Raw genomic sequence first — 17,009 nt, 5'->3', positions numbered from 1 at the left:
GGTAGGCCTATATATTAATTGCTTATAGGTCAACATATATTTAGGTCCATATACTGAATGAAGGTTAATAAAATATTTCAGTAGACCTAGTTATATGATGTTGGTTTTTAATACAGTATATGTAATGTATATATGCTTTTGGGAATATTGGTGAATATGGAGCCAGCTTTTATCATAGTAATGATATTAATATCCATGTTTTATTTGTATAAGAAAAGATGACATCGAAAGTCTTTGAGCAGATGCAGGATATAAAAATGTATTCGGTAGATGATACTCGGCACAATCCTCCCACAACGCTTCGACCAATTAGATCAAAATTGCTTCTTGTTTTTGTGTCTCATTTGCTGTCGGCTATTTCAGGGGGATTATGGGTTTGAAGGGTCCTCTATTGTGTACTGCCCCTCGAGGAAAGAGGCTGAGCGTGTGACCTCCACTCTGACCTCGCTGGGTGTCACGTGTGGTGTATACCATGCTGGTCTGGGCATGAAACAGAGAGAGGGAGACCCAGCATCGCTTCATGAGGGACGAAATCCAGGTGTGCTTTTAAATCTTTAAGAAACAAAAACAAGTTTCAAATATTTTAAATGAAATCCAGGTGGGTTAGATTTATTGCTATACCGTGTAGAGATTGATAGTAGCAAAATATATTCCACATTTAGTTTAATTAGTCTCTTTTTTCCAAATATAAATCAGTTTGTGGTTCTTTGCAAACTCTATACAGGCACGAAAACACATAAAAAACATTGTCCACCTCTGTATGCAAGCATACTTATATGTTTTTGTTAATTGTTTTCAGTGTATTGTGGCTACAGTAGCTTTTGGAATGGGGATCAACAAGGCTGACATCAGGAAGGTGATCCATTATGGAGCCCCTAAGGAGATGGAATCTTACTACCAGGAGATTGGACGTGCTGGGAGAGACGGACTTCCAAGTGCCTGCCACGTCCTGTGGGCACCAGCAGATCTCAAATTAAACAGGTCACTCTTTTTTGTGATTATGTTATGAGAATGTAAAAATGTATAAGTTCATAAATAGTAGACAAGACGGTTATAATAAATAAATAATACTGTCTTGGCATGAAGCCTTCAGAGTTCAGATTTGTGAAACCCAGACCTGAACTGAGTTTTTGTTGTTGTTCTGTACAGGTTTCTCATCAACCAGGTAGCAAACAACAAATTCCGGGGCTACAAGCTCAAAATGATGGGCAAAATGGACTTGTATCTCAACTCATCCAAGTGCAGAAGGAAGTAAGTCTTGTTCCTGCTCAGTCTTGTTCCTGCTCAGTCTTGTTCCTGCTCAGTCTTGTTCCTGTTCAGTCTTGTTCCTGCTCAGTCTTGCTCCGTAATGAGTGATACATGTTTTAGGTACATATAGTATATTGTGTCAATAGCTACCTGTATTCAAAGTATTGCTTCACATTTCATTTCTCTTTAGGCTGATCCTCTCCCACTTTGAAGACAAACAGCTTCGAAAGGTGACCTCGGGCATCATGGGAACTGACCAGTGCTGTGACAACTGCCGATCTGGGTGAGTTTTTGCCAGCAATTTTCTATTCTGTTCTATGTAAAATATCATCCACATGTTATTTTAGCTCCAGATAGCATGCACTGTTTACTGTGTTCTGTTTCCACCATTACATTTACATTTAAGTCATTTAGCAGACGCTCTTATCCAGAGCGACTTACAAATTGGTGAATTCACCTTCTGACATCCAGTGGAACAGCGACTTTACAATAGTGCATCTAAATCATTTAAGGGGGGGAGTGAGAAGGATTACTTATCCTATCCTAGGTATTCCTTGAAGAGTCTCCGGAAGGTGGTGATTGACTCCGCTGTCCTGGCGTTGTGAGGAGTTTGTTCCACCATTGGGGGCCAGAGCAGCGAACAGTTTTGACTGGGCTGAGCGGGAACTGTACTTCCTCAGTGGTAGGGAGGCGAGCAGGCCAGAGGTGGATGAACGCAGTGCCCTTGTTTGGGTGTAGGGCCTGATCAGAGCCTGGAGGTACTGCGGTGCCGTTCCCCTCACAGCTCCGTAGGCAAGCACCATGGTCTTGTAGCGGATGCGAGCTTCAGCTGGAAGAAGCCAGTGGAGAAGCGAACCCATCTTTGGGTTCTTTTAGACCAGGGCTGCCCAATCCTTTTCCTGGAGATCTGCTGTCCTGTAGGTTTTCACTCCAACCCTCTTCCTGGAGATCTACTGTCCTGTAGGTTTCACTCAAACCCTCTTCCCGAAGGAGATCTGTGTCCTGTGGTTTCACCCAACCCTCTTCCTGGAGATCTACTGTCCTGTAGGTTTTCACTCAAACCCTCTTCCCCGGGACTCACGGTCCTGTGGGATTTCAGTCCCACCCTAATTTAACACACCTGATTCTACTAATTAGCTGCTCAACAAGACCTTAACTAGCTGAATCAGATATGCTAAATTAGGGTTGGCCTGAAAACCTACAGGACAGTAGATCTCCAGGAAGAGGGTTGGGCAACCCATTTAAGATCATCCATTGGGAATGTGTTGTGTTTTCAGGGCGGTAGACAGAGTCGGTGTAAAATGACACAATGGACGGTGGGCGTCAGGATTACGGTGTGTTGGCATTCCAGCTGATGGGAGCCGTCAGTGCTATGGGGAGAGATTCGGCTCCTCAGCCCCCATCCTGTTCCTCCGTGGATCAGTGAGTTTGAGAGTTTTGGGCTGGGTCATGTTCATTAGGGCATACTGGAACAAAACAGAACAATGAAAATGATTGTGTCCAGGTTGTCCCACTCTGTTTCCGTTAGTCTACTAGGTGCCCTAATGAACTTGACCTTGTTCTTCTTCTCTTCAGTACTCTCAAAGGGTTCCTGAGAAGTACCGGTGCCACCCTCTCTGTTTGGAGCTGGGAAGAGTGTCCTAGGCCCTGCTGGAAAGCCCTGGCACGGGAGCTGGTGAATGAGGAATACCTGAAGGAAGCCACCGGCACTAGCAGTTCTTGGGTCCTCTGTAAAATCATCCCCCAAGGTACGACATAGCATATCACAACAACACAACATATATCACAACCATAATATTTTACAACATAACACTACATACAGAGCATTCGGAAAGTATTCAGACCCCTTCCCTTTTCCATATTTTGTTACGTTACAGCTTTATTCCAAAATGGATTAAAACACATTTTCTCTCAATCTACACACAATACCCCATTATGACAGTGAAACAGGTTTTTAGACATTTTTGCAAATGTATTAAAATAAAAAACAGATACCTTTACTTACATCACTGATGACCCTTTGCTAAAGAGACTCTGAATGAGCTCAGGTGTTTCCGTTTCCATTGATCATCCTCGAGATGTTTCTACAACTGACTGGAGTCCACCTGTGGTAAATTCATTTGATTGACACATTTGGAAAGGCTCACACCTGTCTTTACAAAGTCTCATGTTAACAGTATGTCAGATAAAGCACCAAGCCGAGGTCAGAAGAATTGAACCAGAGAGCGCAGAGACAGGATTGTTCTTCGAGGCACACAAAGGGGGAAGGGAAATGCGTCTACAGCACAAAGGTCCCCAAGAACACAGTGGCCTCTATATTTTTTAAATAGAATAAGTTTGGAACCACCAAGACTCTTCCTAGAGCTGACAGCCCTGCCAAACTGAGCAATCGGGGGAGAAGGGCCTTGGTCAGGAGGTGACCAAGAACCCGATGGTCACTCTAACAGAGCTCTAGAGGTCCTCTGTGATGGGAGAACCTTCCAGAAGGATAACCATCTCTGCAGCATTCCACCAATCAGGCCCTTATGGAAGAGAGGCCAGACGGCAGCCACTCCTCAGTAAAAGGCACATGACAGCCCGCTTGGAGTTTGCTAAAAGGCACCAAAGGAAAGCAAGATTGAACTCTTTGGCCTGACTGCCAAGCGTCACATCTCGAGGAAACCTGGCACCATCTCTATGGTGAAGCATGGTGGTGGCAGCATCATACTGTGGGGATCTTTTTCAGCGGCAGGGACTGGGAGACTAGTCAGGATCGAGGGAAAGAATGGAGCAAAGTACAGAGATCCTTGATGAAAACCTGCTCAGGATCTCAGACTGGGGCCATGGTTCACCTTCCAACAGGACAATAACCCTAAGCACACAGCCAAGACAACGCAGGAGTGGCTTTGGGACAAGTCTCTGAATGTTCTTGAGTGGCCCAACCAGAGCCCGGACTTGAATCCGATCGAACATCTCCGGAGAGACCTGAAAATAGCTGGGTAGTGACGCTCCCCATCCAACCTGACAGAGCTTGAGAGGATCTGCAGAGAGGAATGGGACAAACTCCCCAGATACAGGTGTGCCAAGGTTGTAGCGTCAAACACAAGAAGACTCGAGGCTGTAATCGCTGCCAAAGATGCTTCAACAAAGTACAGAGTAAAGGGTCTGAATACTTAAGTAAACTTGACATTTCAGTTTTTGCTTTGTCATTATGGGGTATTGTGTTCAGATTGAGGGGGAAAACATTTTTTTTAATACATTTTAGAATAACGTGGTAAAAGTCAAGGGTCTGAAAACCACAACATAACACAACAGTATATTCTATACTACAGTCTCAGGACCATTTCTCAGACTGGAATCAGTTATACCTGGTGGTAGTGTAAATATTATGTCTTTGACTGTTTGTTTTGTCTTAAATCAACAATTGTCAATGTGTTTATGGCTGAAACATATTTCAAAGCATACTGCTTATAGAAATCAGGTGTAGTAATAAGCATGTTGGCTGTTCCTGAGGCGACCACTTACTACAGCTTTCTCTATTATGTGTCTTATTCAGGGATGGGTTCAATTCCATTTCAATATATCATTCTTATTCAAAGGGGAGGTGGTGGCTGAGCCGAGCCCTGGATGAGAAACAGAGAACCCTCCTGCTCCAGTCGAGTGACCCTGACCTCAACACCTGGTCTGCACTAAGGTATACACTACGTAGTACACTACCACATTCTACTGCTACTTAGTGTGCACACTCATTAGGGAGAGAACACACTCATTAGAGAGGGAGAGAACACACTCATTAGGGAGAGAACACACTCATTAGGGAGAGAACACACTCATTAGGGAGAGAACACACTCATTAGGGAGAGAACACACTCATTAGAGAGGGAGAGAACACACTCATTAGGGAGAGAGGGAGAGAACACACTCATTAGAGAGAGAGGGAGAGAACACACTCATTAGGGAGAGAGGGAGAGAACACACTCATTAGGGAGAGAGGGAGAGAACACACTCATTAGAGAGAGAGGGAGAGAACACACACATTAGAGAGCGGGAGAGAACACACATTAGAGAGAGAGAGGGAGAGAACACACTCATTAGGGAGAGAGGGAGAGAACACACTCGTTAGGGAGAGAGGGAGAGAACACACTCATTAGGGAGAGAACACACTCATTAAGAGAGAGGGAGAGAACACACTCATTAGGGAGAGAACACACTCATTAGGGAGAGAGGGAGAGAACACACTCATGAGGGAGAGAGGGAGAGAGGGAACACACACATTAGAGAGAGAGAGAGAACACACATTAGAGAGAGAGGGAGAGAACATACTCATTAGTGAGAGAACAATTTATTAGGGAGAGAACACACTCATTAGGGAGAGAGGGAGAGAACACACTAATAGGGAGAGAGGGAGAGAACACACCCACAGGAGAGAGAGAGGGAACACACACATTAGAGAGGGAGAGAACACACATTAGAGAGAGAGAGAGAGAACACACTAGGGAGAGAACACACACATTAGGGAGAGAACAGACACTCATTAGAGAGAGAACACACTCATTAGAGCGAGAGGAGAAAACACAAATGCCTTTCCATCAGGATGGCTTCGAGAGGCTCATCTGGGTCGTATTCATTAGGGCACACCGTAGGAAACATTTTGCAAGACAACCAAAATGAGCATTCCTTATTGACAAAATCAGATAGATAGTATGTCTCCGTTTCACTTAGCTTCAGACAGTTTTCTTAAAATGTGTGCATTGTGAACTGTTCTAGATCATTTAGTCTCCAGAGGAGCCGATTGGGAAAGTGTTCATTTATGTAATTATGTTATACCCTATTCACACGCAACTAGTATCTCTAGAGAACGATGGGTATGTAATTATTCCTACCCCAGAATGTTCATTATTTCAGAGGAAAATTTGGACAGTGTTAGTCTTTTCCAAACTGCCTGCTGTAATAATTATTTTCTCTCAATAAATTGAAGCTTGGAAGTTAAAAAAAAATTCTAGGCATGAAGATATTTCAACATGTCCAGGTAATAACAGGCTACACTTAGAACCTGAGTTTGGGTCCAAAGTTTCTAAACCAGACCACACAATTTTTGGTATAGTGTCACAATCGGTAGCTGTGCGTGGGTAAAATCAATGGTGAAGCCAAGGGGGAAAAAAGCCATATTACAACCTTGTTGTGGATAATTGTTGTTTCTGCTCTATAACCCGCTAGTTCATATGCCACTGTGATTATATAAAGCCAAGACAACAGGCAGGATAAATTCAACCACAAATACATTTGTTTCATCACAAGACCAGAGAGCAACATCTGTCTGAAGTCCACAAAGCATATTGCTTGATCCCTTCCCCATACTCTTAGAGGAACGCCAGTACCACCATCCACTTAGAGGAACGCCAATACCACCATCCTCTTAGAGGAACGCTCAGTACCACCATCCTCTTAGAGGAACGCCATGTACCACCATCCTCTTAGAGGAACGCCAATACCACCATCCTCTTAGAGGAACGCCAGTACCACCATCCTCTTAGAGGAACGCCAATACCACCATCCTCTTAGAGGAACGCCAGTACCACCATCCTCTTAGAGGAACGCCAGTACCACCATCCTCTTAGAGGAACGCCTAGTACCACCATCCTCTTAGAGGAACGCCAATACCACCATCCTCTTAGAGGAACGCCAATACCACCATCCTCTTAGAGGAACGCCAATACCACCATCCTCTTAGAGGAACGCTCAGTACCACCATCCACTTAGAGAAATGCCAATACCACCATCCTCTTAGAGGAACGCTAATACCACCATCCTCTTAGAGGAACGCCAGTACTACCATCCTCTTAGAGGAACGCCTAATACCACTATCCTCTTAGAGGAACGCCAGTACCACCATCCTCTTAGAGGAACGCCAATACCACCATCCACTTAGAGGAACACTAGTACCACTCATCCTCTTAGAGGAACGCTCAATACCACCATCCTCTTAGAGGAACGCCAATACCACCATCCTCTTAGAGGAACGCCAGTACCACCATCCAATTAGAGGTGAACGCCAATACCACCATCCTCTTAGAGGAACACAATACCACCATCCTCTTAGAGCACATATGTCAGAGTCATGTTGGGCCACATCCGGCCCGCGAGAAGGTTTTTTACGGCCCCTGGGATGATCTTGATTTATTATTAGAACTGCCCGCAGACCGCAGCAAGCCGGGTAGCCCGCAGAGATCTTACACGCACCAATACTACATTTCCCACAATGCAACGGTGACGCACCGAGCAGTAGGCTGCTTCATTTCAATATTTATTGGCACAGCAGCCGGCCAGCATCACAGTAAAATTAACTTTCAGATACCCATCAAAAATGGCAAAACGGAAGGTGGACACTGAGAACCGGGGTTTCAAACAAGGTGGGAGTCGGAGTATATGTTCACGGGGAGGTAGCTGAAACCAGGGCTTTCTGTGGAGAAAGTGTGGCGTACTGAAAGAGTATAATCTGAGACGACATTATGAAACGAAACATTGCGGGATAAAAACAAGAATATGGACATGGAAAACAAAGGCTACAAAAGGCAGAGGAATTAAAACGAGGCCTCAACCCCGACAGGCTCTGTTCAAAAAGCCAAATCACAAGGCCAGGCTGCCGTCAAAGGCCAGTTTTATTTTGGCAGAAGAAGACGCTAAATCAGCCCGGCCATTTACGGAGGGGGATTTCATCAAAACTGCATGATTAAAGTTTGTGACGAAGTTTGCCCAGAAAAAAGGCAACTTTTTAAATGAGTCTGAGCAGAAACACCATTGCCGAGAGTAGACCAGTTGTCCATCAATCTAAAAGAGCAGCTTGTGAAAAAGGGAAAGATTTCATTGCATATTCCTTGGCTGTGGATGAGAGCACCGACATTTCTGACATTGCCCAGTTGTCAATTTTCATCCCGCGGAGTGGACTCCAGCCTAAGCGTGACAGAGGAGTTTTTGGCTTTACGTCCTATGCATGGCACAACTACGGGGCATGATTTGTATGAAGAGGTGTCAAGATGTGTAAATGAGATGGAGCTGCCTTGGGAAAAACTCGTGTTTGACAACCGGCGGAGCACCTGCGATGTGTGGACACAGGAGCGGACTGGTGGCGAAGATACGGGAAAAGATGCAAGAGGAAAACGCGACAGGTGAGCTGACAGCTTATCATTGTATCATACACCAGGAAGCGTTGTGCGGTAAAGCCTTGAAAATGGAGCATGTAATGAGCATCATCACGCGCACAGTTAACTTTATCAGAGCCAAAGGTTTGAATCACGCCAGTTCAAGGCATTTCTGACGGAGTTAGAAACGGAGCATGGTGATTTGCCTTATCACACAGAGGTGCGATGGCTAAGCCAGGGAAGGTGCTTCAAGATGTTTCGGAGCTTCGTGAGGAGATTTGTCTGTTCTTGGACAGCAAAGGGAAAGACACAACACAACTCCGAGGCGAAATGTTTCTGTGTGAAATGGCTTTTCTGTGTGACATTACGAGTCATCTGAATGCAATGAACTTGCAGCTGCAGGGTCAGGATCATGTCATCTCTGATATGTCTGCAGTACAGTGAAGGCATTTAAAACCAAACTGACTCTGTGGGAGGCGCAGATGCGGAAAGAAAATTTGAGCCCACTTTCCCAGCTGCCAGACCATGAAGAGAGGCTCTCTACCAGTGCGTTCCCGACGCACAGTTGGCTGATAAAATAGGTATGCTTACCGCTGACTTTGACGCCGATTTGCTGACTTTGAAGCACAAAAAAGCAGGTTGGAACTGCTCGGTAACCCATTTGCTGTTGACGTGGAAAGCTCACCACCAAACCTCCAAATGGAGTTGATTGACCTCCAATGCAATGATGCACTGAGGGCAAAATATGCGGCAGTGGGTGCTGCGGAGTTCGCCCGTTTCCTCCCCGACACAATGCCCCAGCTGCGCATCCAGGCTGCTCAAACGTTGTCTATGTTTGGCAGCACATACCTGTGTGAACAACTTTTTTCTTTGATGAACCTGAACAAAACATCACACAGAAGTCGACTTACTGCTGAACACCTCCACTCAATTCTGAGGATTTCCTCAGCTCAGAGCCTTACCCCGAACATTGATGAACTTGTGGAAAAGATGGGACACCACCAAGTATCACCCTCAACCTCAAACAAGTGAACATTACTGTGCAATCACATATTTAGAGTTTTTACTCAGTTCAAGTTTAAAAGTTAAAGTTTAATATTTGTTTTCACTGCATGTTACTTCTCCTTAAACAAAGTGTTGTTTTTGATTAATAGATTTTTGCACTTTATTTTATTGTATTTCAATCCAATTATATTTTAAAAATATTTCAGTTGAGTGGATGATAGAAAATTGCTATTATTGTTTTTTTCTTTGAAGTAAATTTAGCCCACTTTTGCTAAAATAGAAAATATAGGCTACTGATGGTGCCTTGAATACCGGTTTCTTTCATTTAATGTTCATGTTATGGGGATTTTTATATAAAGGAAATTTGTCTTTTGTGTCTGTTGAAAATTAAAGATTACTGACAGAGCCATAAGAAAATATTGCTTTATTTATCTGATCATATTGGAATATATTTGTTAGGTTTTCAGTAGGTTCAATTAGGTTCACTAGACTATATCGTCATTTAAAAATTTTTCAATGAACATTCGAACAGTCCGGCCCTCGGCTTGTAGCTAAATTTTTTATTTGGCCCTCCGTCCATTTGACTTTGACACCCCTGTCTTAGAGGAACGCCAATACCACCATCCACTTAGAGGAACGCCAGTACCACCATCCTCTTAGAGGAACGCCAATACCACCATCCTCTTAGAGGAACGCCAGTACCACCATCCTCTTAGAGGAACGCCAATACCACCATCCTATTAGAGGAACGCCAATACCACCATCCTAATAGAGGAACGCCAACTCTTAGAGGAACGCTAATACCACCATCCTCTTAGAGGAACGCCAATACCACCATCCTCTTAGAGGAACGCCAGTACCACCATCCCCTTAGAGGAACGCCAATACCACCATCCTCTTAGAGGAACGCCAATACCACCATCCTCTTAGAGGAACGCCAATACCACCATCCTCTTAGAGGAACGCCAATACCACCATCCTCTTAGAGGAACGCCAGTACCACCATCCTCTTAGAGGAACGCCAATACCACCATCCTCTTAGAGGAACGCCAATACCACCATCCTCTTAGAGGAACGCCAATACCACCATCCTCTTAGAGGAACGCCAATACCACCATCCTCTTAGAGGAACGCCAATACCACCATCCTCTTAGAGGAACGCCAATACCACCATCCTCTTAGAGGAACGCCAGCACCTCTTAGAGGAACGCCAACTCTTAGAGGAACGCCAATACCACCATCCTCTTAGAGGAACGCCAATACCACCATCCTCTTAGAGGAACGCCAATACCACCATCCTCTTAGAGGAACGCCAATACCACCATCCTCTTAGAGGAACGCTCAACTCTTAGAGGAACGCCAATACCACCATCCTCTTAGAGGAACGCCAATACCACCATCCTCTTAGAGGAACGCCAATACCACCATCCTCTTAGAGGAACGCCAATACCACCATCCTCTTAGAGGAACGCCAATACCACCATCCTCTTAGAGGAACGCCAATACCACCATCCTCTTAGAGGAACGCCAATACCACCATCCTCTTAGAGGAACGCCAATACCACCATCCTCTTAGAGGAACGCCAATACCACCATCCTCTTAGAGGAACGCCAATACCACCATCCACTTAGAGGAACGCCAATACCACCGTCCTCTTAGAGGAACGCCAATACCACCATCCTCTTAGAGGAACGCCAATACACCGTCCTCTTAGAGGAACGCCAATACCACCATCCTCTTAGAGGAACGCCAATACCACCATCCTCTTAGAGGAACGCCAATACCACCATCCTCTTAGAGGAACGCCAATACCACCATCCTCTTAGAGGAACGCCAATACCACCATCCTCTTAGAGGAACGCCAATACCACCATCCTCTTAGAGGAACGCCAATACCACCAAAACGTAGAAACAAAAGCATTCACTGTGAAAGTTGATACATGTTGGCCCTTCGTATATACAGTGGTACTATGAATATACGTATATACATGGTGCCATGAAAAAGTATTTGCCCCGTTCTGAGTTTCTCTATTTTTCATACTGAATGTTATCAGATCTTCAACCAAAACCTACTATTAGATAAAGGGAACCTGAGTTTACAAATGTATTCATATATGTTACGCAACACCCATTTCCCCAATTGCGTGAAAAAGTTAATTGTTAGTGGGCCAAAATTCCTCCACAGCAATGTGAGAGAGTGATCAACAACTACAGGAAGTATTTGTTTGCAGTCGTTGCAGCTCAATGTGGCACAACCAGTTATTGAGTGGAAGGGAGGCCACACAGGGGCATTGGGTTTTCCATAACCTTATGAAATAAATTAAATAAATATGTAAATATTGTGATTTGTTCCCTTTATCTAATACTAGGTTTTGGTTGATCTGATAACATTCAGTATCTAAAATGTGCAGAACACTTAGAAAGGGGATAAATATTTTTTCACGGTTCTGTAGGCTTTGAGCAGCACTTTGTTATAAGCATGCATTTATTTGACCTAGTTATTGTTTTCTTGCTCAATCCGTGAGCAACAAACGCAGACATTTCTCCCAATACACAGGGATGTCGATTCGCATGGGACTCTATTCAGAGGACCTTGGATTTAATCGATAAACTGTTTTTGTTTTTCCCGGTTGGAATTATTATTCTCCTGCTTTGTAAAAATGACCCACATGGCATATTTGGACCGGACTTAAATGACGGATGTGGTGATTTGTGCTTGTGCACATAATTGTACGTCCCGATCCTCCCCAGTAAAACAAATCCTGAGCGAATAGGGCTATAGGCGCAACCGGCTGTTGCCACACATCAACAAAACAGTTTGTAAAAACATCAAAGAGATCAAAGTTAACACAATGTTGAGGTGCCAAATGGGGCATATCTCCTGGCATTTGGCATGAAATTAAATCTCTGAAATCTGTACAGTAAATTCACATAAAATACAGCTGGAAAACAGGCTCCAAGACAGCTTCTGCCCCCTAGCCATAAGACTGCTAAATAGTTCATTAATGGTTACCTAAACCATTGATCTGGTACTCCCTGTATATATCTCCACATTGATCTGGTACTCCCTGTATATATCTCCACATTGATCTAGTACTCCCTGTATATATCTCCACATTGATCTGGTACTCCCTGTATATAGCTACACATTGATCTGGTACTCCCTGTATATAGCTACACATTGATCTAGTACTCCCTGTATATAGCTACACATTGATCTGGTACTCCCTGTATATATCTCCACATTGATCTGGTACTCCCTGTATATAGCTACACATTGATCTGGTACTCCCTGTATATAGCTACACATTGATCTGGTACTCCCTGTATATAGCTACACATTGATCTGGTACTCCCTGTATATAGCTACACATTGATCTGGTACTCGTACTCGGCTCCCGAGTGGGGCAGCGGTCTAAGACACTGCATCTCAGTGCAAGAGGCGTCATTACAGTCCCTGGTTCGAATCCAGGCTGTATCACATCCGGCCGGGATTGGGAGTCCCATAGGGCGTTGCACAATTGGCCCAGCGTCGTCCGGGTTTGGCCGGAGTAGGCCGTCATTGAAAATGAGAATTTGTTCTTAACTGACTTGCCTAGTTAAATAAAGGTATAGCTCCTTTCTTGTGTATTTTATTCCTCTTGTTACTATTTTCACGGTTAAGTCTGCACCCGTTGTATTCGGTGCATGTGACATACATTTTGTTAGATTTGAGAAAAAGCTGTAATTCTAGACGACTTTTGTATATTCTGTTGCATAATGACATGTTTATAATATTTAGTGTAATTCCAGATTTTCCAGGCTTTGGGAAAGGGAAGTTATTTGGGATTATTAGTGTGTGTGTGTGTGTCGCAGACCGCGATGCCTCTGGAATGTCATCAGCTTGTCAGCATCACTGAGAGCTGTGTAGTGGAGGTTAGTGTAGCCAAAGCATTATTTTAAAACTCCCTTGTTCTTGACAAGGCCTCCATATTCTTCCCTGGCTCCACCATCCTGCAGCTGTCCTTTTAAATGAGTGTGAAATGGTGAAAATCACCACCATGATATGGCTCCTGGATGTATCAATGTGTTGGCTTTCATATCTTTTTCCTCTCTTTTTCATAGTGCGCCTTTCTGGCTCTCTACACACACGCACACGCACGCACACACACACGCACACACACACGTGTTTTCTTTGGCTTCCAGTCAAGTTCTGCCCTTGACTTTCTTTTACATTTTTACAGTTTAGTCATTTAGTAAATGCTTACTCTTAGAGCAAGTCACATTGGCTGTGTTATTTTGTGGAGCTGTGTTCTGTTTCCTCCTAACAGAAGAGTGATCAATTATCAAATGCTTCGAAAAATGCAAAGCTCACTAAACATGTTTTAATTGTATTGAAATGTCACCTTTGTCTGTCGTCTGGTCATCTGGTACTGTGTAGGCTGTTTGGTGAACACTCACCAATAGTTCGGTGTCTTCATGTTACAAATAGCTATTCAATCATTGGTGAGTAGTCACAGGGAATTTTGTCAACCCAGTACAAAAAGCTCTGTGTGCCGCTGATTTCAGACGAAAGCAGAACCCTGCAGCCACCACTAGTGCCCCTGACCGACAGTATTCCACCTCTCAGGTGAGTGTGTTCTGGAGGATTGGTACAGAGAGAATGACTAGCCTCCATCGCTAATGTTTTTACAGATCTGATCATTAGGTCCCACTTTAAACAAAGTACAACTTATAAAGGCTACATAGGCACTACATAAATGCTTCGCAAATCTATAAGCGTATGTCATACTCTATAAATTCTGTGTAAAAGGTGACAGGTCCTTCCCACTGTAGGGTGAGCTGCCAAATGTCATAACACACTATGTTTATACACAATTGATAAATGCGCTTCTAGATTTGTGAAGCCTTTATGTGGTGTTTATGTAGCCTTTATGTATGCTTTATTTATGCCTTTATAAGTTGTACTTAGTTTATAGTGGGCCTATTTCAATTTTTCGTAACACTTAAGTGCCAACTGAAATACTTTTTCATGCAACAACACTATTGAAGTGCATGTTAGTGATGGAAAATGTTTGACGGTCAATGTGTTGAATATGTCAAGTGTTGAATATGTCAACTGTGATTTTCCTGTCTCTCCACAGAACAGTAGGTTAAATGTCTGTTGTAGGCCAGTCAACAGCAAATCTATCCCGAAGTTGGACATGTCATCTAGCAGGTATGAAGAGGTTGATGTCGAGAATAGAGGACATGATATTTGCATGTTTATGTGTACTTAGTTTGTTTGGATCCAATTTTGTAGTGAGAAACCTCTGACAACACAATAGGTGAATATTTTAATTAAAGTGTATGGTTTCCCAGATACCAAGTTAAGTCTTGGACAAAAAGCCCTTTCAATGCAACTTTTCCATTGATTAATGCTTTTTATTCCAAGACGATGCTTGATCTGTGTTCTGGAAACCAGCCCTTGGGTTATAGAAAGATGTGAATTCTCAGGTTTGATGGCTTTTCGTCACATATTTTTAGTGACAGGACGCCATCCAAGTTGTTGACCCAGGTAGCGGTGTCCAAACCACAGCCAGCCCCCATCTCCGCCAGAGAGCTTGAACTGCAGGTAGAGTCAACAGAACAATAATCCATACTCCCTTTTTAAGGTGCACTCTATTTGATGAAACCAGTCAATTCAATAAATCGTTATCGTCCCCAAAGGTCATTCGATTACATCAATTACAAGACAAAGTACAGTGACACACATCACATTTGCACAAAGACTGGCAGACATAAGAAAAGAATACAAAATAAATAACATGTAGAACACTTACAAGATCATTGTCCATAATAAGTATGTAAGTCCCCATCAATGTGCTGCCTCCCATAGAAATATATGCTGTGAAACGTGATCTTGCAGAGCCTCTCGTTTCATAGTCAGTGTACTGTAATTTCAGATAGGATTCAAAAGAAAAGCAGGCTTCTCGTATGCTGCCTGTAGCTCATTGCATTACATGTCATAATTTGTTGATTCTTGCTGATGTTCCTCTCTTGTAAATATCTCTGTAATTTGTTGTTCCATAGACGGCGTTGTACGCCAAGCTGGTTGCTGAACGACAGAAACTGGCCAGTGAGAAGGACATCCCACCGGCCATACTGGCCACCAACAAAATCCTCCTGGAAATGGCCAAGATGAGGTACAGTGGGTTGATGGGGGTCTGCCTTCATGTGACTCACTTCGTCCTGTTCACTTGTCAGGAGTCGGTAGTCATAATTAGTTTTGAATTTAGTGGGACATGTACAGTACCAGTCAAAAGTTTGGACACCTACTCGTTCAAGGTTTTTTTTCTACATTGTAGAAAAGTAGTGAAGACATTCAAACTATGAAATGACACATGGAATCATGCAGTAACCAAAAAAGTGTTAAACAAATCAAAATGTATTTTAGATTATTGAAAGTATCCACCCTTTGCCTTCATGTGAACTGTCGTTTCTATTTGCTTTTTGAGCTGTTCTTGACACAATATGGACTTGGTCTTTTACCAAATAGGGCTATCTTCTGTATACCAACCCTACCGTGTCACAACACAACTGATTGGCTCAAACGCATTAAGAAGGAAAGAAATTCCACAAATTAACTTTTAACGAGGCACACCTGTTAATTGAAATGCATTCCAGATGACCTCATGAATATTTTGATTTAACATTACATGATTCCATATGTGTTATTTCATAGTTCTGATGTCTTCACTATTATTTTACAATGTGTTAAAGGAAAACCCTTGAATGAGTAGGTGTGTCCAAACGTTTGACTGGTAATCAAACGTTTTCAGGTTAACAACGCTGGTGGTCAAAACGGGTCATAGCCACAGACCTCCCTGGTTCTATGGCCAGATCTGTGTTCATTTATTCATAAATGTAATTATCATTTCACATTCTGCTGTATTAAAATAACTACTAGTGAGTAATAATCTCTTTTTAAGAATGTAATCATCTTTAAATGTCAACATGGAAAATAGTTTTAAAAAATCAGTGTACTCTTTGCTAGTTGATGTTGATGTTGGTGTTGGTGTTTTGCAGGCCGTGCACTGTGTCCAGTCTGAAGCAAGTGGATGGTGTTTCTGAGGCAAAGTCCAGCATGCTTATACCCCTCCTCAAAACCATAGCAAGTTTCTGTGAGCTTCACAACTTGAAGGTAAGTCATGTCCATAATTGAGACAGGCATAGGCTATGATTCGACTATCATAAACCATAAGTTAATCCTACATGATCATAACAATTGGCCTCATTACATGTTCCTAAATGTGTTTTCCCAGATTCTACTACCAACAACATGGCAAACCACACATTGGCTGGTACTTGTACAGACTATTGTTGTTGTTGTACATTCAACAATGTCTTAAACTCTTGTCTGTTGTCCAGGTGGACTCCTCGATTCTAGCTTCAGCCCCAGGTCCAGAGAGCGTTAGAGGGGCGGTGACTGGGAAGGTCCTCCTCTCTACCTAACAGTATTGCCATCACCTACAGACTGTTCCAGGAGGAGGGAAAGAGCATGGTTAGAGAGCCCTGTTTAGTCCTGACTACATGAAATGGGCATCTCGTTTTATTTATTTCAATTGTAGATCGTATCCTTTTCACAATGTCATACCATTAAGAAGCACGCTATGCTT

At 43.3% G+C, this 17,009-nt stretch overlaps 1 protein-coding gene across 1 annotated transcript; it reads left to right on the top strand.

Moving 5' to 3' along the window:
• Window positions 1-368: 368 nt before the first annotated feature.
• Window positions 369-16,827, top strand: LOC135536754 (bifunctional 3'-5' exonuclease/ATP-dependent helicase WRN-like; the record flags this gene model as incomplete). Its single annotated transcript, XM_064962999.1, has 13 exons — window positions 369-538; window positions 800-981; window positions 1,150-1,251; window positions 1,439-1,531; window positions 2,824-2,996; window positions 4,256-4,383; window positions 4,827-4,921; window positions 13,921-13,981; window positions 14,496-14,569; window positions 14,878-14,965; window positions 15,424-15,536; window positions 16,420-16,534; window positions 16,762-16,827. Coding segments are annotated over exons 1-13 (1,308 nt in total), but the record flags the coding sequence as incomplete, so codon positions are not given.
• Window positions 16,828-17,009: the final 182 nt, after the last annotated feature.

The sequence above is a fragment of the Oncorhynchus masou genome, unplaced genomic scaffold (assembly GCF_036934945.1).
Source record: "Oncorhynchus masou masou isolate Uvic2021 unplaced genomic scaffold, UVic_Omas_1.1 unplaced_scaffold_6591, whole genome shotgun sequence".
Taxonomy (NCBI): Eukaryota; Metazoa; Chordata; class Actinopteri; order Salmoniformes; family Salmonidae; genus Oncorhynchus; species Oncorhynchus masou.
The sequence above is the reverse complement of the archived record's forward strand: the minus strand, read 5'-3'. Positions and strand labels throughout refer to the sequence as shown.